Genomic DNA, 27,902 nt, shown 5'->3' with positions numbered 1-27,902 from the left:
GTGCGTTTGTTTATGTTGGGAATTTGCTATGTGAATGTGGTGTACATATTAAAGTAATGACAAATTTAAATTTGATGTCACATCTCCAGCTACAATGGTATATAAAGAATACAATTTTTACCACACGTCGATATGTTATAAGGTTAAAATAATTTATTTTTGGCATAAAACATATTCAGCTACAATCCACCAATAAATTAATATCTAATTACGCTAAAAACAAAAATAAAATGAGTTAAATATTAAATAAGTCCATAAGAGCTAAATGTATTTGTAGCACCTATTCGAACACTTGCGCCTCTAGCGGCGATTGCTGAAAGTTGAATTAGAGGTTGAAAAGTTAGCCCACAAACGATGCATTGCGTTTCCACTCCTTCTTACAGGTCTCCATAGTCATGTTCCACCAATCACAAGGCCGACATCAGCGCCTCTGACTAAATGGAAGGAAAATAAATACGATTACATGTTTTTATTAGAGTGAGCGGGGCATGCTCTGTAAGTATGGAGACCTGTAAGAAGGAGTGGAAACGCAATGCATCGTTTGTGGGCTAACTTTTCAACCTCTAATTCAACTTTCAGCAATCGCCGCTAGAGGCGCAAGTGTTCGAAAAGGTGCTACAAATACATTAGCTCTTATGGACTTATTTAATATTTAACTCATTTTATTTTTGTTTTTAGCGTAATTAGACATTAATTTATTGGTGGATTGTAGCTGAATATGTTTTATGCCAAAAATAAATTATTTTAACCTTATAACATATCGACGTGTGGTAAAAAGTGTATTCTTTATATACCATTGTAGATGGAGATGTGACATCAAATTTAAATTTGTCATTACTTTAATATGTAGGACAGCTTATTTTGAAGCGGAAATATTTTGTCACATTATCTAACTGCCACATTTATATACCAATGGTATTTCAACGGCAAATTAATTTTTTAATATCTTTGTAACTGATATTAAAAAGTTTGTTAGTTGAAAAAATTGACTTAACTGTACGTAATTGTTTTTAAAAAGTTTAAAAAGTTATTTAAATAATTTGAAGTTTATTGATCAATTTTTTTTAATTAGGTATTCTTTTTATCAAAATTTAAACTGCTTTTTTTTAATACTTCATTTATCTATATTCTGAAAGCTTACCTATCAGATGTTTAAATTTAGTTAATAAAAATATATGTCTATAAACTACGCAGACGATAGTCTGACTTTTATAAAATTAATGTTAATTTTTGTGAAATATTTTGTCTCAAAAAATGCATTGTTTCGACAGAAAAACTTTCAAGATCGTCCTACTATTATCACTATAATTTTCAGGTTAAAATAAAAACCAATAATAGGCACAAATTTTATTTACACCGAAGGAAATAACATACAAACGAATAGGTTTAATCCACGAACGTTATAAATAACATAAAGACAAATCTTTATAAAAAGTCTTTATTAACTTCGTTAAGTTCCCTTTTGAATTTTTTATCGGAACGATAACTCGATATAAATCCCGGTACGAAGCAAGTTCTTTTAGTGTAAGCTTTCTTGGCACTCATATTTAAATAATATTAACCACCAAAACCAATAATCTTATATTAACTACGAATAATTAATTATTTTCGAAATTTTCACATTCAGTCCAATGCAAAAGTAGCATCTATTTCTACGCCACCGCCGCCCTAGCGAGAAACCAAGCAAACAGGCACAATTGTGTACAAAAATTTCAAGGTCGTCCTATCTTGATTCCTCTCCTCTGTGTAGGTCCACCGAACAACTTTTGTTCGGTGGTAGGTCTCCATACGAACGCCGTAAAGTGGTATGACTTAATCGAAATCTGTGGTTTTCGGATGAATCGATTAACTATCGATACTACCGAATGGACATTCAGCTTACCTTATGTCTGTCTCACATTTTTGGAAAACTGAATAGATTCCAATGCTTTTTGAGCTGTGTTATGTTTAGCTTATGTTATGTTTTGATTCCCCAATTCCATAATATTATGAACATCAACTGCAATTAAAATAAACTCGTGAATCGATTGTCATGTTGTGCAACTAAGTCAGTTGATGAACACAGCAAAAAAGAAGAAAAAGAAGATGTTATAGTTATGACTCATTGTTAACCGGTTATAACCAAGAGAATGGTGGATTTTTATTATATTTTATATTATAGTATCCGTTGTGATATACAGTGTGCTTACGTGTTATATTGTTGTTATATAATTAATCATAAGCATAAAAACATTAACTTCTATGATGGATGCACCAGTGATCAAAGAACACCTTGAAACAAAACAGAATGCACTTAAATTTGATAACACTCCATCAGTAATTAAAACTGCAAAACCACCTGAACCATCATCAACTTATAACAATAGCTGTGTAAATGCAGTAGCTGCTTTGAATTCTATGCAAAATGGATTAAAATATAAATTGGTTGACCAAGGGGGTTCCAGTAGTGGAACATTCAGTATGTGTGTTTGTTTTAATGGTAAATACTATTATGGAATAGGACACTCTAAACGTGAAGCTAAACATAACACAGCTCGAAAAGTATTGGAATCTATTCAGTTTTTCAAAAATGAGACAAAGCTGAATATCCATAAATCTGATAATACAAGCCCTGCAATTAAAACTGTAAAATCACCAGAAACATCAACTTGTGACAATAGTTATCCAAATGGTGTAGCTGTCCTGAATTCTATACAAAATGGATTACAATATAAATTGGTTGACCAAGGGGGTTCCAACCCAGCAATTAAAACTGTAAAATTACCCGAACAATCAACTTGTGACACAACTTATCCAAATGCTGTAGCTGTCCTGAATTCTATACAAAATGGGTTACAATATAAATTGGTTGACCAAGGGAGTTCCAGTAGTGGACCATTTTTCAGTATGTCTGTTTGTTTTAATGGTAAAGACTATTATGGAAGTGGACCCTCGAAACAAGAAGCTAAGCATAACACAGCTCGAAAAGTATTGGAATCTATTGCATTTTTCAAAAATGAGACAATGCTGAATATCCATAAATCTGATAATACCAACCCTGCAATTAAAACTGTAAAATCACCAGATCCAAATCCTGTAGCTGTCCTAAATTCTATACAAAATGGATTACAATATGAATTGGTTGGCGAGTGGGGTCCTAGTCATGAACGATTTTTCAAAATGTGTGTTCATTTTAATGGTGAAGATTATTATGGGATTGGTAATTCAAAACTTGAAGCTAAACAAAACACAGCTCGAAGAGCATTGAAATCCATTCAGTTTTTCAAAAAGGAGACAATGCAGAATATCCCTAAAACTGATAATACCAACCCAGCAATTAAAACTGTAAAATCACCAGAAAAATCAACTTGTGACACTAGTGATCCAAATCCTGTACCTGTCCTGAATTCTATACAAAATGGATTACAATATAATTTGGTGGACCAAGGGAACCATTCTGTACAGGAATCTAATGGAAACGTAGTAGAAAGATCACTAAAACCAGTTTCAGTGGCAGCTTTACAGACTAATTTAAATCCAGCAGCACATTTGAACAGGAATCAGAATAAGCCAGAATATAAGTCGAATGAACATTTCAATTCATATGAATGTAGTGAAGTAATTCATTGGAATAATTCTGAACATCCAGTTTCAGTTTTAAACAACCTAAGAAATGGATTGGAATATAAATTTGTAGTATGTGGTTCCTCTGACAAACCGTTTTTTAAATGTGTTGTAGAATTTAATAGTTCATATTATTACGGAACAGGGAATTCTAAAAAAGAAGCAAAGTACAATGCTGCTGTACGTGTTCTAACATCAACACAGTCTCCAACCAGTTCTGTAATAAATTCACCACCAAATGGTAACCAGAATGGCCTAGAAAAAAATCCAATATCAGTATTAAATGAAATAAAAAATGGAAATCTGATTTATAATGTTATTGAAGATCATCCTCTGTTTAAGATTGGTGTTGAAGTAGATGGTGTACAGTATTGTGGGACTGGAACATCCAAAAAATCTGCAAAATATGAAGCTGCAGCAACAGCTTTAAAAAATATTTCCACTTCGGATGTTACAAATACAAACATAAAAAACAAATTGTTGAAAAAGTCTTCAGTTATTTTAACATCAATACAGTCTCCAACCAGTTCTGTAATAAATTCACCACCAAATGGTAACCAGAATGGTCTAGAAAAAAATCCAATATCAGTATTAAATGAAATAAAAAATGGAAATCTGATTTATAATGTTATTGAAGATCATCCTCTGTTTAAGATTTGTGTTGAAGTAGATGGTGTACGGTATTATGGCAGTGGCACATCAAAACAATCTGCAAAATATGAAGCTGCAGCAACAGCATTAAAAAATATTTCCATTTCGGATGTTACAACTACAGAGATAAAAAACAAATTATTTAATAAGCCTTCAGTTATTTTGGGTGCATTATATCCTTCTGCCAATTTCACATGTACTGAGAATTCCAGTGATCCTTATGATAGGTTTGAAGTTTCGGTAAACATTAATGGCAATACTTTCCTAGGAAGTGGAAGCAATAAGAGCTCGGCAACAGAAGCAGCTGCCACTGTTGCTTTGAGAAAGCTGAAAAATTATAATGGTGGTGATATACTTAGCTTTTCCCCAAATGATGTAAAAGATCAACATTTAGCAGATACTATTGGAAACCTGGTGAAAGCAAAGTTTAAAAATTTGATGTCAAATGATGAGATCCATTCGAAACGTAAAGTTCTTGCAGGTAAGATGTATTCAAACATTTTATTACGTTAACATCTTTCGAAATGTTCCCCTATTCTGTCGTATCTCTAGCAACTCTTCTCTGTCCTTTACCTCTTATGGATATTGTAACCTTCCAAATTGTCCAGGTACCTAAATTTGATCTACCTCTAGTATGCCATCTCACTAGTCCTCTTTGGTCAAATCCTTTTCTCACTGTTGCATCTTCTTTTGTTTAGATTACTTACCCAATTCATCTGAGGAGTGGTATCTTAATAAATCTCATGTCAGCTTCCCCAAAACTCCTATATCTACTCTTTTAATCCTCTATTTATTATTATCAGAATGTTTCACTCAAAAAGCTTAAACAGCTCATGGTCATTCTGTGTTAGTGACCACATTTCAGCTCCATATGTTAAAACTGGTGTTTTTGGTGTTCTATACTGTCCGTTTAATTTTTCTCGCACATTCTTCTCTAGGGCTTTATTACAGTTTGGTTACTACTTGACAGTGGTGCATCAGCTTCAAACCTTACAGAGTTATCTGTAATATAGCTTGCAATTTTGGGCATGCACAGTAATGGGAAAATTGTGTCTGTTTAATTTGGAAATTAATTTTTAAATAAAAGATATTTTAAAAATTAAAGTAAAATTATTAATTTATCAGTCATAATCTTTGTTTTTGATTTATTCTGGACTGCCTTGCATTCAAAATCACTCATTCTATTCGTTCAAACAGCTCTATTGCACCAGAAACTCGTACTCGAACAAAAGTTTCAATTAACACAGGTTAGCACAGTTGCCACAATGATCTCAATGTATATTCCCTATGTCCAGCAGAACGATTTACGTACTGCATATAACGTTGGATATTGAATAAACTTAAAAACAGCCTGCTAGTTTTCACAATTATATGTGCCAGGATGACACATTTATCACATTCCACAATTAAAGCTTCCCCTGTTCCAGTGTTCCCTAACATCAAAGTTTGTCTGACTCGACACCATTAACCTATGAAAAAATTTTTACCTTGCTATTAATAATCGTTTATTTGGTATGTGGTATCCAGGACTATTAAACATACTGCCAAAAAAATTAATAAGAAAACCACCATAAAGCTATTTCTCCTATTATATTTTTATCATTTAAAACAATTTGTTTATTCATACATTTTTGCTAGTTGTGGAACTCCTTTTAATGGAATGTGACATAACTTACTTTAAAGTATACAGTCCCTGGCCAAATTATTAGACACACTATAAGATTTTTTAAAAAACATTAATTATGAGGTAAAGGAGCGTTCAAGTGTTACATAATGCGGTTTTTGAAGATTTTTGACCCTCCCTCCGCAACACACGTTAATGGGGCGTTCATGTATTACGTAACACAATTTTTGAAGATTTTTTACCCCCCCCCCCCCCAACCTGCGTTACGTAATACTTGAACGGCCCCTAATAATAAATATGTTTTTTGTATGTACCAGACACAATGTATGTTGTTTGGTTATCCATTTAATTGTCTATATTTTATCATAAATAAATCATCACTATTAACCCCTTTGGTACGGTGATGTAAAACTGAACAAGCTGATATTACTCTGTGAACAAAAGGTAACTTGCATCTCGTTCCACATGTTGAAACAGGAAATCTCTTCAAAATACCAAATGTTCTTTTAGTAACAATTGAATGGTGGGCTACAACAATGTTGTAAGCGACATATTGGGTCAAAGTGAGGTTTTAATGCAATATTATTGTATATCCAAAGACCAATACGAGCATCTTTCAATCTGGCTAAAAACATTTTGCCTTCCCTGAGTTTTTCGTACCGCAATGTTGGTATCCGTATGTTCATAAATAGCTTGTCAATATGTTTTTTTCATCTCCTGCATAATCTCAATTCTGTCGCTTACAACATTGTTGTAGCCCACCATTCAATTCTTGAAGCAATTTTGGATTTATTATACAGCATTCAACTATTGTCTGAAGATTCTGCAATGGTATTAGACAGTTGAGGACTGGATATCCACTATTTCCTAATAATACATTTTCTTCAGAAATTCCCAATTTTATATACCAAAAAAGTAGTTTAGGAGTATTTTAGTATAGAAGTATTTAGGAGTTGTATTTAACAACTCATAAAATAGTATTTCTAATAATTGTACTTCCATGTGGTACAATGAGTATTATGGGTTATGGTAAATGACAAAATAATTACATTTAACGTTTTACTTTTTTCAATAATCTTATTTTAATTTTTATATAGCTACTTATTACTGGTAACAAAACAAATAATAGAACTTAATAAACTTTTATAGGTTATTTTTATATTTATAAAAATATTTAATGTCATTTGTCAAAGTCAAAATTAAAACTTGACTGTGACACTGACTTATGTCAAACACTGACAGAGAAAGTTGTCTTCAATGTTTAAAGTCTACAGCCAAGGCAATACCAAGGAGGTTTCACATCAGCAGCGTTGTAGGTCTTTTCCAAAATTGATTGACTTTTTTTGTATGTATGTATTTCCCTTTTGTAGGGTTGTAGAGCGCTATCAAAATTAATACATTTTTTATCTGTCATCTCGTCTGGTTAGTAGGAATGTTGGTGTGCTTATCACTCAAGTTTGTCACGCACGGGGAGCTAAACTATAATATATATTATAGACTTATTCGCACAGTATGCCCAGAACATATTCTGAACTTACCCAGAGGGAGAACGCTAAGTTCAGAATACGTTCGGGGCACGCCGCGTGAATAAATCTATAATATATTATAGTCCAGGGCGCATCTGTTTTGAGATGGACGTTGAAAGGTGACTCAAATTTTTTTACAGAAATTGCTTGAAAATAACTCAAATAATAATATTTGAGTTATCCTCCCACTCAAAATGGTCCGGAACATTGTTTAAATAATCAAAATGTCAAAATATGAAGGAAAAATTCGATTTTTTATTGGTTTTTTGATTATAACTTTAAAACTATTCATTTCAGAGAAAAGTTGTACTAACATAAAAGTTGCGTAGTTAAATTTCCTACAATATACGATTTGCTAAAAATTTAAAAAATAGTCACGCTTGTTGCAAACTAGCAATAATAACGAAAAAAACCATACAAAGTACCATACAAAAAAGTATTCCCATTTTACGTTTTTCAACCATTTATGCTACACTTAGGACCTTCATATTTTACCCAGAAAAACTATATGATCTAGTAAAACAACACTGTAAATTTCATTAAGATCGGTTTAATAGATTTTGCAATCCACCTTTCGCAAAAAAATTATTATTTTTTATGTTGCAGGACTGAAAATAAAGCAGATAGCAAGTTGAATTTTTTTTTGGTTATAGAAGTGTACTGTATCCTTCATTTTCAATTTGCAAAATTAAAATCGATTAATTACCACGGCGCCAGGAAACTTTTCAAATAAACATTAATATATTATTTTCTTACTCTATATTTTGTTTTATTTTAATATTTTAATTCCACAAAAATCAAACTAATTTTATTATTGTTTGTGAAATATTATTTAAACAATTGTATATGTTTAAAAATAATAAACTTTTATTTTCCAAGTTAAAATATATGAACGAAGAAAGTTTTTGCTAAAAAAGTGTTATTTCATAGGATAGAGTATGTGTTTTTATTTTGCAATAAACAAATTTATTTATTTATATCGAAATGTAATAAAAATTAAAATGTATCAATCATTATCAAAGGTCATTGGAATGCCCAATCAGAGTAAACTATCCGCTGTCCTGTGCGTAGCACCAATAATTAATGTTTATTTAAAAAAAATCCTGACGCCGTGGTAGATACTCGATTTTAATTTTGAAAATTGCAAATGAAAGGTACAGTACACTTCTATACGTAAAAAAAATTTCAACTTGCTATCTGCTTTATTTTTAGTCCTGTAACATTTTGAAAAAATTATTTTTTTTTTGCGAAAGCTGGATTGCAAAATTTAGTTTGCACAATCTATTGAACCGATCTTAATGAAATTTATAGCATTGTTTTTCTGCATCATCAAGTTTTTCTGGGTAAACTATGAAGGTCCTTAAGTGTAGCATAAATGGTTGAAAAACGTAAAATGCGAATACTTGTTTTTGTATGGTTTTTTTCGCAATTATTGCTATTTTGCAACAAGGGTGACTATTTTTTAAATTATAACTAATTCTACGTTATAGGAAGTTTAATTACGCAATTTTTATGTCACTACAACTTTTCTCGGAAATGAATACTTTTAAAGTTATAATCAAAAAACGAAGAAAAAAATCGAATTTTTCCTTCATTTTTTGACATTTTGATTATTTAAACAATGTTCCAGACCTTTTTGAGAGGGAGGATAACTCAAATATTATTATTTGAATTATTTTCAAGCAATTTCTGCAAAAAAATTTGAGTCACCTCTCAACTTCCAAATGTACTAATATTTCTACAGATGCGCCCTGGTCTATTAGTTAAGCCATAGGTTTAGATGCCCGTGCGTGACAAGCTTAATAATCCTGGTTGTCTGGCATTTTCCCAACATAAATAATGAACAAAATAGCTACAAAATAGAAAAGTATATTGTCTCTACTTTGTTCTTTTTCTGGAGAATAGGTGCTTTAAGGGTACGGCTCATTAAACTTAGAATGTGATACAGTTTACTACTGTATACACATTCATCATCATCATCATCATCATTATCATCATCATCACCACCTCATTGGCTGGACATAGGCCTCTATTTTGAGCTCGATTGTGCTCTATTTTGAGCACTCTGCATCCAATTTCTTGATATTTTCTTGAGATGGTCAGTTCAACGAGTAGGTGGTCTTTCTCTGGTCATATACATTAAAAACAGTAAATTATATTAAAATACCACAAGAAAATAGCTTTAGAACAATATTAGACGGTGATAGTCGCTGCTTTGTTTTGAACTTGCATTCTTGGATATTTAGATTGTTCTCTTTAAAAACTTTTAAAAATTCAATGGATACTTGATCGCATTCTGTTGCTATTCTTTTTCTCATGATCATCTTTTAGTGCGTCACAGTTTTTCGATTTCTTTCTAACGCATTAAATTGTATGTGACAGAAAAAAAGGCACGTCAGTGATTACTTTGGTAATTATTCTAGTTCGGTGATTATTCTAGTTGTCGATAGATGGCGCCATAATAAAAAAATATTTTTTTTTAATTAGATAATAATATTACAAATATTATTTGTATAGACCTCGGAGAGGTTTGTTTTTATACCTTACAATTTGCTGATGACCAAGTGATCATAGCTAATGATAAAGACGACCTACAATATATGGCAAGAAAACTAAAGGAGGAATATGAACAGTGGGGCTTGGAAATTAATGTGGAAAAAACTAAATACCTACCCATAGGAGCTGAGTTATCCAATATCGAACTAGAGGATAATGAACAAATCACATCCTGTAGTGAATACACGTACCTGGGAGTAATCTTCCATAGAACGGGAAAAGACGATGAGGAAATAAAGAAAAGGGTAACACAAGCTAGAAGAACAATTGACTGCCTAAATGGAATACTTTGGAGCTCCGAAATAGGAATACAGCGAAAATAGAATATCTATGAAACACTTATTAAAAGCAGCCTACTTTACGGAGCAGAAACTTGGAGAATAACCGAGAACAACAGGAAAAAATTAGAAGCTGTAGAAATGGATGTGTTTAGAAGATCGTTAGGTATATCCCGTAGGGAAAGAGTTCGAAATGAGGAAGTAAGACGACGAATTGGAATAGATGGCTACTTAACAACAGACATTGAGAGGAAACAGTTGATTTGGTATGGGCATGTTCAAAGAACGGAAAACACAAGATTGCCCAAAAAGATCATGTAGTGGGTACCACCAAACCGCAAAAAACGAGGAAGACCCAAAAAGACATGGAAAGAAGGGGTAACCAAAGCAATGAGTGCAAGGGATCTTAGAGATGGCCAATGGGATGATAGAAGGACGTGGAAGTTAGGCATCGGACAACGTCGAAAGACGTTCTAAAACCGATACATATATAAATATATTACAAATATAATCTGTATAATTTATAAGACTATACAAATCAAAGAAAATACCATTTTATAAATGCAAGAAACAGATTTGATTTATTTTTATTCCAAATTGAAAATAAAATGTGACAACTGTCATATTTAACTAAAGTGTCATGTTAGAATAAATGTCATAAATGTGTATTATCACGGACTTACCCTTTTTCCTATCATTTGTTACGCACTGAAAAATGCTCATGAAAAGGACAATATCTATATTTAGTTTCTTGTAGAGGCCTTTTATTGCCTCACTTTTAAATATCTTTGGACCATCTAGTTCACGGGTTCCCAAACTGAAGGGGGCGCCCCCTTTGGGGGGCGTGAAGTCATATCAGGGGGGGGGGGGCGTAAGACAAGTTGAACATTAAATTAAATTTAGTTATTTTTCTAAAATTCAAAATTAACCGCTTGTTAAACTGTGTCTGGTAACGCAGAGTAAACAAAAGTTATCTCAAATACCTCTTTTTGACAACACTGTGAAACGCCGCATTGATGATAGGACCGAAAGCATACAAAACCAGGTAGTTGATGCAGTAAAATAATCGCCATTTTTTGCTATTCAGCTAGACGAGAGTACTGACATAGCACAATGTTATCAGTTAATTGTTTATGTTCGGTGTATTCAAAACGAAAGAATGAAAGATGAGCTACTTTTTTCTACAGAGTTGGAGACTGAAGACCACGACAAAAGCTATTAACGTTATGAAAGCAGTGTGAGAGCAGTTTTTTGACAAACATGAACTCTCTTGGCAAAAACTGATCAGTTTATGTACATATGGCGCACCTTCAATGCTTGGTTTTCGTTCAGGCTATTTGCAATTAGTAATAGAGAAAAATGCTGATGTGATTGGGATACATTGTTTTATACATCGACAAGCCTTGGCAGCAAAAACCCTTCCAAATAAACTTATGGCTGTCTTAAAGTTGTGTATTAAAGTAGTAAAGTACATAAAAAACAGTGCGTTGAATACTCGACTGTTTAAAACTCTCATACAGAAGTACGATGACTCTCAAAAGGAAACATTTTGGCAAGATTATTTGACCTTTGAGATGAAGTAATCACCTGGGAACATCAAAAGCAAAATGAGCTAAACATGGCCTTCAAAAAACATTGTACCCAAGTAATATTGGCTTATTTGTCAGACATCTTTGACTCGTTGAACAGCCTTAACCTAAAACTGCAGGGTGGAGACTCAAATATAGTAGTTACTCATTGTGATGGAGGCTTAGTTACTCAACTTTGGAGGCGGAAAATATCAACAAACCTCTGAAATTATTCAAATTTCTCTAAAGTAGAGCCAATCTCAGAAGAAACACGCTTCAAGGATATTTATGAAGGATCAAGTTTGAAAATCCAAATATCAAACCATTTGGAGAGCCTAATTGAAGAGTTCCAGAAATACTTCCCAAACACTTATGACAATTTTATTTACAGAATGTCAACTAATCCATTCCATGTCAACATAGACTCCCTGCGTGATTCACTTCAAGAAGATGCTTTGCAAATAAATCCAAATGATATTTTGCATAATTCCTCTGCCAAATTCTTTGTTATAATGGACAAACCTTCATTTTGGTTAAAATATTTCAAAGTGTATCTTAGTGTATCACGGGAAGGTCTTCATTTATATTTGCCTTTTTCAAGTAACTATTTGTGCGATTTTCAACACTTGTGGCAATTAAAACAAAGTATCGGAATAAACTTGATGTTGCTAGTGATTTGTGCTGTGCACTTACTAAAACTCAGCCACGAATAGGCATACTAGTAAATAAAATGCAGGCACATCCATCTCACTAACCAACCTAATCTATTTTTCTTTTATTCATAATTTTTGTATTTTATGGAAACTGATATTGTTGTATCCTATGGCAGCATAAATAAATGTTTTGTTTTCAAGCTAATACTTATTTGTTTCTGTTTTGTTCATATTTAGGCCCATACAATTTATTGTAAAGGGGGGGGGGGCGAGAAGCTTTCATTTCAACAAAAGGGGGCGTGGTACAAAAAGGTTTGGGAACCCCTGATCTAGTTCAACAGTGTTCATTGCATTACCATAATCCGCAAAAAAAATTTTGATATAAATTTCACGTGTCTGTAAATTATTCTTTCTTGTCTATAATACATTTGTTATTCTCGTCTACCAACCTTCAAAGTTGTATTTTCTTGTAATTATTATTAATAAACTCTTTGATCTTTTTCCGCTTGTTAAAGCTATGTTGTTCTCGTTCTCTCTTATGTTAGTCTGTTCGGTGACGGTATTGCAAAAATTGCAATATTTGGAAATATTGCAAAACCTGTAGATTTTAAAAAACGGCTTGGCTTAGATTGACATGAAATTTGGCACACACATAGGTAACATGTCAAAGAAGAAAAGTGATATTGTGCCAATGTGTGATTTTGCCATGGGGGTGAGTTTCACTCCTTCTCGGATGTGAAAAATATACGTGCAAAATAAATCCTAAAATGGATAAAATGACTAATTCTAAGCAACTTTTGTTCTATAGCATTTTTTTCCTAAGTTAAAACTTTTCGAGTTATTTGCGAGTAAAAATGTTCATTCTTTAACAAAAAACACGTTTGACGGGTTTTTGCAAATATCCCAAAAAGTAAGTATTTTATCATTTTATCGAAAAAAACATTCTTAACAAAAATATAGCCCATAAAAAAGTGACAAAAAATGGTGTATGTTTGAGATCTCTAGACCCAGTAAAAGAAGAGTTGCACCTAACGAAAAATAAATATACTCTCCAAATAAATATACTCTCATACTCTCCAAATTGCAAATCGAATATTTCAACGTGAAATAACAAAAAAAAATGAAGCACTTTTTGGGGAAAACTCATTTGAACGTTTTAGTGTTTAAAAAAAAGCTTTATTTTTGTTTATTAAAAAAGTTTCTAGCATTAAAATTAACGAAGTTACGCTCAAAATAAAGTTGGTCCTTTTTTTTTGGTAAAAAAATCGTGAAAATCACCCCTAATTAGCATCCCAAATGAAATTAATCGTTCCCACTTCACATGTTGCTTTACTCGTGTATGTATTGTTTAATGATCCGTATGGTTCATAGGTTCAAAGTGCCTAAATTTGAAGGGGCTGTAGTTAAAAGGGCTTGAACTAGTCAATAATCACGTGTGTATGCAAATTTTGAACAACCATATCTTAACCAATTTTTGCCTAACAGAAAAACAACAAAAAAAAATAAAAAAGCAAAACCTATATTTTTTTACTCTTTGTGATTTTTAGCATTACTAATAAATTTTAAATTATTTTGAGACAAAGCATTTTTTTCAAAATTAAAATAAATTTACCGATAAGCCCTTTGAACCGATAAAACGTACAGATCATATAAATAATACATAGTAAGTAAAGTAACTTGTGAAGCGGTAACGATTAATTTGATTTAAGATGCTAATTAGGGGGTGATTTTCCCGAGTTTTTTGACCAAAAAAAGGGACCAACTTTATTTTGAGCGTAACTTGCTTACTTTTGATTCTAGAAACTTTTTTAAAAGCAAAAATAAATATTTTTTTAAACACTTTAAAGAAGTTGTAATGAGTTTTTCCCAAACAGTGCATCATTCTTTGGTTAGGTTATTTCACGTTGAAATATTCTCTTTGAAGTTTGATGGATATGAACATATATTTCATTACCTACAACTTTACTTCTACGGGGTCTAGAGAGTTCATACATACACCATCAATTTCACTTTTTTAGAAGTTATATTTTTGTTAAGAATGCTTTTTTCGATAAACTACTTACTTTTTCAGTTATTTGCAAAAAACCGTATAAAACGTGTTTTTTTATTAAAAATGAACATATTCACTCTCAAATAACTCCAAAAGTATTGAGTTAGTGAAAAAACTCTATAGAACAAAAGTTGCTTAGAATTAGTCATTTTATCAAATTCCGGACTTATTTTGAACGTATATTTTTTCACCCCCGAGAAGTAGTGAAAGTCACCCCCAGGCAAAAGCACACATCGGCACAGTTAGGGTTTGTTCACTACGAGGCGCCAAGCCTTACACCGATCAATGTATCGTACCCATGTATCCAATACCAGGTATACTGTCGGCAAACGTACAAAAACACTGAGTAAATACGAAGGGGGACGACAACAATAGATACAAGGCAAGGATACAATCCATTGCTCTCCGTAGTGAAACGACCCTAACACTTTTCTTCTTTGACATGTTATCTATGTGTATACCAAATTTCATGTCAATCCAAGCGGAAACAACGGTTCTTTCACCCTTTCAGCCCCACTTTTTTTACTTAAATAACGGAATTGAAATTGTAATTCCTGAGCTTTTTTGTATGTAATTATGTTACGCAAAAAGGTTTTCATAAGATTTTTTCTCTTAGATTTGACATTGACAGATGGGACATATGTGTCCCATTGGTATTGTTAACTGGGACATATATATCCCAGTGGTAGCCTATGAAAAAATGGTCCAAGTGTTGTTGTCTTTGTCTCATAGTTTTTGTCGCTGTCGTCATCAGTCTCAAAACGGTCCAGTTCACTCTCAATATCTGAAAGCTTATCGGCTAAAAATTGAAGTTCCTTTTCAGAAAACCTTCGTTTCAACATACTGCAAAAAACCCAATGGGTTAAATATGTTCCGCTTAAAAATACCATTGGGACACTATTGTCCCATCAGGATTATTCCTAGAAAATCAGGAATATTTCTATCAAAATACTATACCATATTTAGAATATGGTGTATCACAGTATCACTGATATAAATGCTGAAAAATATTCACTTCTTCTTCTTCTTCTACGGCACTACAGCCCAAATTTAGCCTTGGCTTCCTTTATTTTTTGCCTCCACCCTTGCCTGTCTGTGGCTGCCCTTCTCCATACACGGACTCCTAAAAGGGCTTGTGCGTCGCTGTTTATTGTGTCTTCCCAGCGCTTTCTTGGCTTTCCAACCGGTCTCTTTGCCTGCATTCTAGCATTCTGTGCTTTTTTGGTAGTCTATCCTCTCCCATTCTTATCACATGTCCGGCCCATTGCAATCTTTCTATTCTAATGAAGTCTGACAGGGGTGTTTCCTTAAAGAGTTGATAAAGCTCGTTGTTGTATCGACTTCTGAAGATTCCGTTTTCCCTCATAGGTCCTAATATTCTCCTCAGTACTTTCCTTTCGAATGTGTCGAGTTTGTTTTTGGATGTTTCTTTCAGGACCCAGGCTTCACAGCCATAGTATGTTATTGGTCGAATTAAGGTTTTATAGATTCTCATCTTTGTATTTCGGTGGATGCTTTTAGACCGAAATATATGGGAGAGGGGCAAAATAAGCTCTGTTTGCCTGCGTTATTCTCTTCCGTTTTTCTCCATCTTCTGATCCGTCGGCATATACTTCTACTCCCAGGCATGTAAACTTTCCAACCGTTTCAATGTCATCTTCATGTATAATGTTTTGAGGGACTATATTTCTTCTCGTCTGAGTCAATATTTTTGTTTTTTCTGTGTTAATTTCCAGACTTAGCATTTTTGTTTGTGTTTTTAACTCTGCGTATGTTTCATGTGCTCCTGTTGATGTTCTACTCATAATATTAATATCATCGGCATAAGCGGCCAGTTGAACCGTTCGGTTGGTCAGCAGGTTTCCTCGTCCAGTTTGCATTTGCCTAACCGCATACTCCAGTGCTAGGTTAAACAATGTTGGGGCCAGCCCATCTCCCTGCTTTAGCCTCTGCGAAATTTTGAAAAAGTCTGTCCGGTGGTTTTGTATTCGTACACTTGCCTGAGTTTCATCTATTGTGGCCTTAATGAGTCTTATTAGCTTGTGTGGTATTGCCAATTCAGCCAATATATAGTATAGTTTGTTCCTTTTGACTGAGTCGTATGCCTGTTTGAAGTCTACAAACACGTTGTGAACATCAATGTCGTGTTCCCATGATTTGCTTAAAAATATTCACGTACTGTTTAAAAATTCTCGATGAAAATGGTAAAAAGCGAATTAGGGGAGTGCAATTAGAACGAAAACATGCATTGTTTCGGAAAAATTCAAACAAGCTTGTATTTTTCTAAAACTTTTTTTGTTAGTTTATATACATGTTAAAGTAAAAAGTTCTACTCGCAGATTTGGCCGCTAATTGTTTATTAATTGTTTAAACAATAACAATTGTTTTGTATAAATAATTTTAAAACTATCGTTAAATTCATCATTTTACTTTGATCAAATATGTTTCTATTTTGTTTTTGATTATGCTGAATCCGAATATGGCATTGCAATTTGAAAATTCTTATACAGAAGCTCTTATACAGTGTGTCTGCGTAGCTAGGAACCACATGGAAAACTTTTTTAATATCAATTTTACGAAAAAAAGTTATTCTTAATGAAATGCTCTGGATAGTCAAAAATCTAAAACTCAACCATCAGATATAAGATTTTATCAATTTTATACGAGTTATGTCAAAAATATGAATTTTATTAAAGAGTAAAGTACCTTTATATTCCAGAATATCAAAAAATGCTATTAAGAAAAGTTGTTTGAAATTAGAAACTATGTCTAGATATACAATTACATCATTCTAATAAAAAAAAAAAAATTTTAATTTTTTCTCAAACTACGGATACTTATCATCGTTTTATTACAATTATGATAACTATTTTATTATCACTTTTACGAAAAAAAATTATTCTTCATAAAATGCTCTCCCTGCCTGGTCTAAAATATATAAGATACAACCATCAGATATCAAACTTTTTTAATTTTATACGAGGTATGTAAAGAAATATGATTTTTTCTTAAGTTAAGTGCCTTTATTATTCACAATATTTTAATTAAGGAGGATGTAATTAAACACTAAAACAAATATTTTTAATTCCAAACAACTTTTCATAATAACAATTTTCGATATTGTGAAATGTAAAGGTACTTTTCTCTTGAGTGAAATTCATATTTTTTTGACATACCTCGTATAACATTAATTAAATTTTATATTTGATGATTGCATCTTAGATTATATACGATACAGAGCATTTTATAAAGAATAACTTTTTTTCGTTAAACTGATAATAAAAAAGTTATCCATACTGTATAAGAGCTAAAAAAAATTTTTTTTGCTGAACATTTATTATTGTTGAAGCTTATTATTAAATGTATTTTAGGTAAGTTTTACAGAAAAAAGTTTTGGTCACTTTGTATAAACATTTTTTTAGCTGGTAATTTTCGGTTTTTGTATTACATTTTTGTTATCTTTCTTAATTTTCTTAAAAAGAAATAGTTTATTTCATTTCTAAAGTAAAATAATTTAGTGCATTTTAAAGATTACATCCTAAGCTTAAAAAAAGCACTTATAAAACTGTAATAGATCTGTTCAAACTTGAGTAATACCGTCTTAAAGTGGTGGTAATTCTATAAATCTACGAAGATTTTAAAAATTACATTTTTTGAGACGTCATATCATTAGAATTAAATTTTTAAGATTTTTTTGAATGAAACATCATTTAGAAAGATGCTTGAAAGGTAAGTTGTGCAAAATTGAGAGTTTTATAAGAAAAATTGTATTCGTTACACATTTTTACATCATTTTTAAACAAAAATTATGTAAGGCTCACTTTCCGCCCACACCCTACTTATTCCCATACATTTTATTTCTTTCTATTATAACCATAAGATAGCTTAATAATTCTTCTTTCATGTTCAATTTGTAAATTTTCATTTGGTCTATTAGTTAAAGAATTACATTAAAATAACTCAATCGTACACTTCGCCGTACGCTAGTTTACAGTGCGCCAATGTTTGTGAGAAGGGTGACTTTAGCGTTATAAATAAAAAATCATAGAAGCTACAGATTTAATTTTAGAAAAATCTTTATAGAATGTTTTTTTGTAAAATTTTCTGAATTTTTCATTGGCCAAGTCAGTTTTTTTTCAAAAATTTATATTTTCGGAGTTATTTAAAAAACATCTAATTTCGTAGTTCACTTGTTTAATAAAAAATGAAGCACCCACTTCTCGAGTAGAACTTTTTGATATTAGTGCGGCCGATATGTGATACAATTGCACATTTAATGATACAAGCATATAATTTGGACTACATATACTACACATATAAAGGTTCAAATTTAGATATGAGGCCATCTCAGATTTTACCTTTTACAAAAATGGCGGGGATTCAAAATGGCGACTATACATATGTGACTAATAGCACGATAACTTTTGAACGAGACTTCAGATTTCAACCAAATTTGGTGTATAGGTTCTTTTTTTGATTTACAAGATGGATGTGGTGAACCAGAAGAATCGGTTTTACAAGAAGTTGTGTTTTTACTGGTTGTTTATGTAAAAAATATGTTTTTTTTTCAATTTTTTCCCTCTATATATTAATTTTTCAAAAAGGTAATACCGCAATTGAATAGAGCATAAAATTATTTTGTAGAAAATATTTTGAAAATTTTAGTTATGTTAATTACCATTTAATAAATGCATAATGTATCTTCACATGTACCTATGTGTGACAGATTCGTACAAATATTATAAGAATTATTGTGAATTTAATCGTAGAAGCATATAATTTGGACCACATATACTACACACATCAAGGTTCAAATTTAGATAAAAGGCCGGCCATCTCAGATTTTACTTTTTACAAAAATGGCGGGCATTCAAAATGGCGACTATACATATGTGACTAATAGCACGATAACTTTTGAACGAAAAGTCCGATTTCAACCAAATTTGGTATATAGGTTCTTCTTTTGATGTGCAAGACCAAAGTCTTGAACCGGAAGAATCGATTTACCAGAAGTTGTGTTTTTCCTGATTTTTATGTAAAAACATGTTGTTTTTCTAATAATTCTTTCACCCTGTATATATTAATTTTTCAAAAAGTTAATACCGGCGTTGAAAAGAGCGTAAAAATATTTTTAGGCAATATTTTGAACTCTTTAGTTACGTTAATTACCAATTAATAAATGCATAATGTATCTTCACATGTACCTATAAACCTATGTGCGGCAGATTCGTGCAAATAATATAAGAATTATTGTGCATTTAATGGTTATATCATATAATTTGGACCACACACACTACACATACAAAGATTCAAATTTAGATATGAGGCCATCTCAGATTTTATCTTTTACAAAAATGGCGGGCATTCAAAATGAATCTGACGCACACAGGTACATCTGAAGATACGTTATGCATTTATTAAATTGTAATTAACATAACTAAAAAGTTCAAAATCTCTCGTAAAAATTATGTTTACACTCTTTTCAATGGCGGTATTAACTTTTTGAAAAATTAATATATACAGGGTGAAAGAATTGAAAAAAAAACAACAGATTTTTACATAAAAAAAAAACAGTAAAAACACAACTTCTGGTGAACCGATTCTTCCGGTTCAAAACATCGATCTTATTCATCCAAGAAACAACCTTGATGACAAATTTGGCTGAAATCGGACTTTTCGTTCAAAAGCTATCGTGCTATTACTCACATATGTTTAGCCGCCATTTTGAATACTCGCCATTTTTGTAAGAGGCAAAATCTGAGGTGGCCTCATATCTGAATTTGAACTTTTGTATGTGTAGTATATGTGGTCCAAATTATATGCTTCTACCGTTAAATTCACAATAATTCTTATAATATTTGCACGAATCTGCCACACAAAGGTACATGTGAAGATATGTTATGCATTTAGTAAATGGTAATTAACATAACTAAAAAGTTCAAAATATTTTCTAAAACATATTCTTACGCTCTTTTCAATGGTGGTATTACCATTATGAAAAATTAATATATACAGGGTAAAAAAATTGAAAATAAATTATTTACATAATATAAAATAGTTTTACATGAAAAACCAGGAAAAACACAACTTCTGGTAAACCGATTCTTCCCGTTCACGACATAGACCTTGTAAATCACAAAAAGAACCTATGTACCAAATTTGGTTGAAATCGGACTTTTCATTCAAAAGATATCGTGCTATTAGTCACATATGTATAGTCGCCCATTTTAAATGACCGCCATTTTTGCAAAAGGCAAAATCTGAGATGGCCTCATATCTAAATTTGAACCTTTATATGTGCAGTATATGTGGCCCAATTTATATGCTTGTATCATTAAATGTGCCATTCTTATAAATATTTGCACGAATCTGCCGCACTATAGGTTGTTTATTAAACATTTCTTAATGAAATTACAAAAAGTTCTATCTTGTTTGATTTTTTCCGAAGTGAAAATCTATATGCACTCCCCTAAATATAAACGCATTAAAACGTCGAGAACTTGTGAAAATAAATCTGTAAGTGACTCCGGAAGTCAGTCTTCATGAATTCAGTTTTTTTCTTGCTTTTGCACTAAAAGACCACTAAAGCAAAACTAAATTTAAATCGGGACGTATTTGAGCAAGTACTTACTTACTTACTTACTTAGTCCTAAGCCTTTCTACCTTTAGGTGTAAGGCTGGTGGAGTTGAGTTTGGCATTGTAGTCTCCATGCTTTCCGATCTTGCGTTACGTTTCTTGCACTTTCCAATGTCAATCCCTTCTTCTCGACTTCTTTCCTGATTTCATCTACCCACATAACTCTTGGTCTTCCTCTTTTGTTTTTCCCCTGCACTCTCGTTTCGAACACTCGTTTTGTTAGCCTCTCGTTCGACATTCTACACGTGCCCGAACCATCTAAGTTGTCCTTCTACTATTTTTTCATTGATTGGTTCTAGTTTTAGGTTTTGTCTAATTGTTTCGTTTCGTATTTTGTCTGTCCTCTTTCTGTTTGCTATTTTCCTCAGGAACCTCATTTCCATAGCATTGACTCTGATTTTTGTCTCCCCGTCAATGTCCATGTCTCGCTGCTATACATGATTGTTGGTCTAACTACTGATTTAACGACTGCCGTTTTTACTTTTTCCGGTATCTCTTTTTTCCCAAAAAATGTTGTTTTCATAGTGTTAAATAAGCTTCCTGTTCGTCCCATTCTCTCGTTTATTTCCATGTCTTGTTTACCATTTGATTCGATTATTACTCCTAGGTATTTAAAATATTCCACTTGCTCTAGTTGTTTCCCGTCTAATTCTATTGCGTGTGTCTTCCTCGTATTTGAAATTATCATTGTTTTTGTTTTCTCTGTATTAATTTTCATATTTATGTTTGATAGTTCTTCTAGGATTTCAAGATTGTTCTGTAAGTCTTCTTTGTTTTCTGCTATCAATACCATGTCGTCTGCAAATAGTAGCTCCAATAGTTGAGTCTGTTTCATTTGCAGGTATCCTAATGTTAGTTTTCTCATTCTTCTCTTGGCTTTCTTTATCTCTTCATCCAGTACCACTGAGAATATCAGTGGACTCAGCACGCATCCCTGTTTGACGCCTTGACTTGTAGAAAATTCTTTGGATTCCTCGTTATTGGTTCTTACTGTATTTGTATTATTTTTGTACATATCCTTTATTACTTCTATTATGTGTCTGTCGACTCCCCTTTCTGTTAGTGTCTTCCAAACGTCCTTTCTTCGGATTCTGTCAAACGCCTTTTCCAGGTCAATGAAGCACATATGTATCTCTCTATTTTTCTTGATTACCTTCTCACTTACTTGTCTTAATGTGAATATTAGGTCTTGCGTGCTTCTGTCCTTCCTGAATCCACACTGTGTGTCTTCCATAGTTGTTTCTATTTGGGTTTTTATTCTTGTCTCTATTATTCTTGCTAATACCTTCCCAGGGATACTTGATATGGTGATACCTCGGTAATTATTACAGTTTCTCTTGTCTCCCTTTTTGTGTATTGGTAATATAATGTCTTTCTTCCAGTCCTTTGGTAATTCTGCTCTATTTATGATATCATTCATTAGTTCTTTCATGCTATCCATTCCCTCTGTCCCCATGAATTTTATCATTTCCGGGGTGATATGATCATTGCCTGTGCTTTGCCAGTTTTACTCTTTCTATAGCTTTCTCTAATTCCTCTCTTGATATGGATTCCACTTGTTCTTCTTCATTCCTTTCTTGTATCTCCCCTATGTTGTCCTTGTCTACATGAGTTAGCTCTTTGAAATGTTCTCTCCATCTTTCCATTATTTGTTTTTCTTCTGTTAGTACGTTTCCATTCTTGTCTTTTATATTCGGCATAATGTGCTCTTTCTTTTGTCTGAGTTGTTTTAATGCACCGTAGAAGAGTTTTTGGTTTTCCCTATAATTTTTTGTCATTTTTTGTCCAAATCTCTCCCATGACCTTTCCTTTCCTGCTTTCACCGCTATTTTAACCTCTTTCCTTTTTTTCTTTATATGCTTCGTAATCTTCCGGGTGTTTTGTGCTTAGGTATCTCTTCCATTTGTCTTTTTTGTTCTTTATTTTCTCTCGTATTTCTTCCGTCCACCATTCTGTTCTCCTCATGTTAGTGTTTGCTATTTTTGCTTTCCCGCAAGTTTCCTCAGCTGCTTTGATTATGCTGGTTTTTAGATATTCCCATTTTTTTTCTATATTTGTATTTTTTGCCCTACCTTTCAAAGTATTATCTAATTTTTCTTGGAATTTCTTCTTATATATTTTCTCTTTTAATTTGTAACTTTTTATTTTTTCATTTACTACCTTTCTTCTCTTTTCTTCTTTTTCCTCTGTTGTTTTCATTCTCATTATTACTAGATGGTGGCCACTGCCAATCTCCGAGCCTCTTTTCACTTTCGTATCCTGTACTCTTTTCCATTTGTTGCTGCTTACCAAAAAGTAATCTATGATTGATTTTTCGTTTCTGCTGTCTTGTACTCTCGTGTATTTGTGTACTTCTTTATGTTTAAATTTTGTATTTGTTATAACTAGTTTGTTCTCCATACATATTTCTATTATTCTTTCACCATTTCTGTTTAGCATTTCTTCTCCTTCTTTTCCCATGCACTCCTCTATTCCGCTGTTGTTGTTTCCGACTCTACCGTTTAGATCTCCCATTACAATTATGTTTTCTTCCCCATTATCAATTTGCATTTGGAGCTCCTCGAAAAATTGATCTTTCTCTTCCTTTCTTGCATCTTCATTTACTCTGTAGGCTGTTATTATTGTCCATATTTCTTCGTCCATCAGTTTAATTTTCACCGATAATATTCTCTGGTTAACATATGTTTCTTCTATAACGTGTTGTAGTCTATTCGGTGCAATTATTATCCCGACTCCTTCTTTTGCTCTTTCTTTTGTATCCGCTCCTACCCAAAGTAATTAATATCCTTTGTGTATTTTCTTAAGACCTTTTCCTTTCATCTTCGTTTCTGTTATTCCTAGTATTTCTATTTTTTGTCTTATCATATCTTCTACCAGTTCTTCCTCTTTTCCATTGATGCTTCTCACATTCCATGTTCCCATTTTTATCTCTCCTTTTTTCTGCAATCTAGCTTTCCCCTTTTTCCTATTTTCATCCTTGTTTACCTTTGCATCATCTTTTTCCCTATCGCTTTTCCCATTCATTGCCTTGGTCGTCATTGTTGTGGGTCCGGTCTCATTATTTTCTTTTAGTTTTTTGAAGTCCCTTCCCCGATATTTCTGTGAGTTTGTATAAGTTTCTCTTTATTATGGTCCCATTTCCACTCCTTTCCATTAATCTCCAGTTTCATATATCCTATCTTCGTAGTATTACCTTTGTCTTTTTCTTCTTTTGCCATTTTCCTAATTTTTGCTTGTATTTCCCTTTCCTTTCTTGTTAAATCTGATTCTATATACACCTTTTGTCCCTGTAGATTTTTCAGTTTTCCTTTGTTTTTTAGTTCACTCAGCTTATCCGTTAGGTTTTCCATTTCTGCTACAAAGATTTGGTCGCCGATCTTCACCGCTCCCCTCAGTTTGACCTCTAATTTCAGATTTCTTCCTATGAAGTGTTCTACTGACTCCTTTACAGGCTTTCCGTCGGTAGCATCTAGTGTTAGGCCTTTTAATACTATATTATTTCTCCGTCTATCTTTTTCCAATTGTTCTATTCTATTGTTTGCCATTTTTAAACCTTCTTCCAATTTTTCGTTTTTTTTCTTTCAGCTCCTTAATATATTCCATCGTTTCTTTTTGGTCTTTCCGTATGGTTCTTATTTCTGCCATCATTTCATCATTTTTCCACATAACTTCCCGCATCATTTTTATCATCTCTTCATTTGTGTCGTTGCTTTTATTCGGTGTTCGTCTCGTCAGGTTACTCTTTTCAAAATATAATTTATCTTCTTTATATGTTTTCTTCTTAGATTCTTCGTCGCCACTATCAGATAGTTCTTCATTCTTTCTATAGGTTTCCTTTCGGATTGTTCCTGTTCCGCCACTGGCCATTTTAAATTAAATGTTAAATGTTATCCTCAGCACTAATATAAATATTATTATTATACACTTAGAAGTTTATTTTTATTTCGCACAAGAACGCTTTTTAAGTTTAACGATTATCGATAACGATAACGATAGGTCTTTAAAAAAAACCGGTGTTTTTATTGTGATAGGTTTCGAATCCGAAATTACCTTATCGCCAATACACCTGCCACACGACCTCTCGCTTTGCTTGCCAAACTCGAACTCCATTTGAGCAAGTAAATATTTTTAAACTTTAGTGGGACATATGTATCCCGAGGGGGCCGAATGGTTAAAATTTGGAGCAAAAACCGTGATTCCATGTAGTATATTTCTTCACATTTTTCTGCTTAGCTATATCTTTCTGCTGACATTTCTATAAGTTCTTTATATGTTCGGGATTTTTTTATTTTCGTTTTTGCTGTCCAAAAGCTGTAATAAACTGCTCGTCAAAAGTTAGGGATATAGAAAATTATGCTGATTTCCATAGTTGATTTTTTTCGCAAACAGACGGATTCCGCTATTTTTTTATTTTAGCCTTTTCTTTAGTATTTACACAGTTGTGCAAAGGTTTACTCAAACTTATTTTTTGTACTTATACCGGGTGGAAGAAAAAAATATGTTTTTCTTGTGTTAAGTTTGAGACATCCTGTAGAGAGAACGAGGTACAAATGTGAGTATACATCAGAATAATATTGTAGTCTTATATTTTGTGAACTTGCTGTTGTTTGAATGTCCCTGATATCTTTAGAAACGAAAAAAATAGACGGTTTTGTAATTTAACATGTGTTTTAACCGAAACAAAAGTTTGAAACACCTTGTAGGGATAAAAAGGCACAAAGGTGAGTATACCCCGATATTATGTTGTAGTCTCATATTTTATGAATATTTTATTTTTTTAATTTCTCTGATATCTTTAATAACAAAGAAACTAGACGGTATTACTCTTTAATATGTTTTTCTATGTTTCACATATGTGTGATGTGACGCATGTCGTCAGTTAAAATACATATTAAAGAGTAATATCGTCTAGTTTCTTTGTTATTAAAGATATCAGAGTAATTAAAAAAATAAAATATTCACAAAATATGAGACTACAACGAAATATCGATGTATACTCACCTTTGTGCCTTTTTCTTCCTACAAGGTGTCTCAAACTTTTGTTTTGGTTAAAATACATGTTAAATTACAAAAAAGGTTTATTTTTTATTTCTAAAGACATCAGGGATATTCAAAAAACAAAATGTTCACAAAACATAAGACTACAATACGATTTCGATATATACTCCCATTTGCACCTCGTCCTCCCTACAGAGCGTCTCAAACTTAACATAAGAAAAACATTTCTTTTCTTCCACCCGGTATAAGTACAAAAAAAAAAGTTTGAGTAAACCTTTGCATAACTGTGTAAATACTAAAGAAAAGCCTAAAATAATAAAAAAAATTAGCGGAATCCGTTAATCTGTTCACGAAAAAATCTACTATAAAAATTCAGCAGAATTTTCTATATCCCTAACTTTTGACGAGCAGTTTATTTTGTCTGCGATCCATTCGCTTTTCTTCCACCGTTCGGAATATCCATCTCTGTAAGCTTGACTTTTATCTCGGGATTTCTGAGTTGATACATAATTAATGCAATCTTTTGATGTTCTGGTATATCTGTTCTGATATTATATATGCTGTTCCCGGTGAATTATTTTCACTGCTGCTTTATAGCCCAGTAAATGACCGTTTTGGAGTGTAATTTTTAGGGTCAACTCCAAATTGCATGAAAATTTGAATTCAGGTTCTACTTACCCTCCATTTCAAAGTTGAACTTATGCCTTTGTTGCTTCTACTTGGGGGGTGACAGTCACTGCTTCTCGGGGGTGAAAAAAAAAACGCGCGTTTAAAAAAGTCCGGCAATGGATAAATTTAATAATCCTAAGCAACTTTTGTTGTATAGAATTTTTTAAGTAAGTGAATTCTTTTCAGGCGATTTTTTAAAAAACGGTTTTTTAGGCGGTTTTTCAAAAACCCATAAAACCATGCTTTCAGGCGGTTCTTCGCAAATAACTCGAAAAGTAAATATTTTATCGAAAAAAATATTCTTGCAAAAATGTACACTATAAACTATGAAAAAAAAAATGGTGTATTAATGATTAAGTATTTTCTATGGAAAATAAGCCACAATTTTACTAAAAAATTAATTTATTAACGTTTAGAAGCCCAAATCGGGTTTTGTACAATAGTATTTTGTATTTTGACAACGAAACCCGATTTGGGCTTCGAAACGTTAATAAATTCATTTTTTAGTAAAATTGTGGCTTATTTCCCATAGAAAATACTTAATTATAAAAATGCCACAAGGAAATAGCTTCAGAACAACGTGTATTAATGAAGTCTATAAATCCAGTAAAAGCAAAGTTGTAGCTCATGAAAAATACGTTCTTATTCGTAAAATTCCAAATCGAATATTTCGACTTGAAATAACCAAAAAATTAAGCACTTTTCGGGAAAAAGTCATTAAAACTTTTACACTGCTTAAAAAAAGTTTTTATCTACTCTATCTCATATTATGTACATATAAGTTTTTAGTTTGTAAAAACTGTCATTATAGACAACAGTGCGTGAAGGGTTTAAAGTGTGCGTGAAATAACAATGTATTTTAAATGGGATTTACTTTTTCGCACTGTTTTTTGGCACACGTTCATATAATCAAATATCCTTAACTTTCGCGTTGTCATGGTGATGACATGTGAGCAATAAATTACAAGAGTTTCGACTGTTTTGTGGTTTGAAAGAAGTTTGACTTTTTAAATGTCAAAGTTCTAAAAATTGTAGGATCGAAATGTATTCCAGTGACGAAGAGTTGCAGTTTTTTTGTTTGTTTATCGT

The 27,902-nt window shown here is 32.3% G+C and overlaps 1 protein-coding gene across 1 annotated transcript in view; it reads left to right on the top strand.

Moving 5' to 3' along the window:
- Positions 1-1,989: 1,989 nt before the first annotated feature.
- The window catches only part of LOC126892863 (double-stranded RNA-specific editase Adar-like), a 40,471-nt gene continuing 14,558 nt past the window's right edge, over positions 1,990-27,902 (top strand). Inside the window, exon 1 of the mRNA XM_050662673.1 lies at positions 1,990-4,735. Coding sequence (XP_050518630.1) covers positions 2,242-4,735 — 2,494 coding nt within the window. The 5' untranslated portion in view covers positions 1,990-2,241. The remainder of the gene's footprint in view (positions 4,736-27,902) is intronic.

The sequence above is a fragment of the Diabrotica virgifera genome, chromosome 9 (genome assembly GCF_917563875.1).
Source record: "Diabrotica virgifera virgifera chromosome 9, PGI_DIABVI_V3a".
Taxonomy (NCBI): domain Eukaryota; kingdom Metazoa; phylum Arthropoda; class Insecta; order Coleoptera; family Chrysomelidae; genus Diabrotica; species Diabrotica virgifera.
This window is presented reverse-complemented; position numbering and strand designations above follow the sequence as displayed.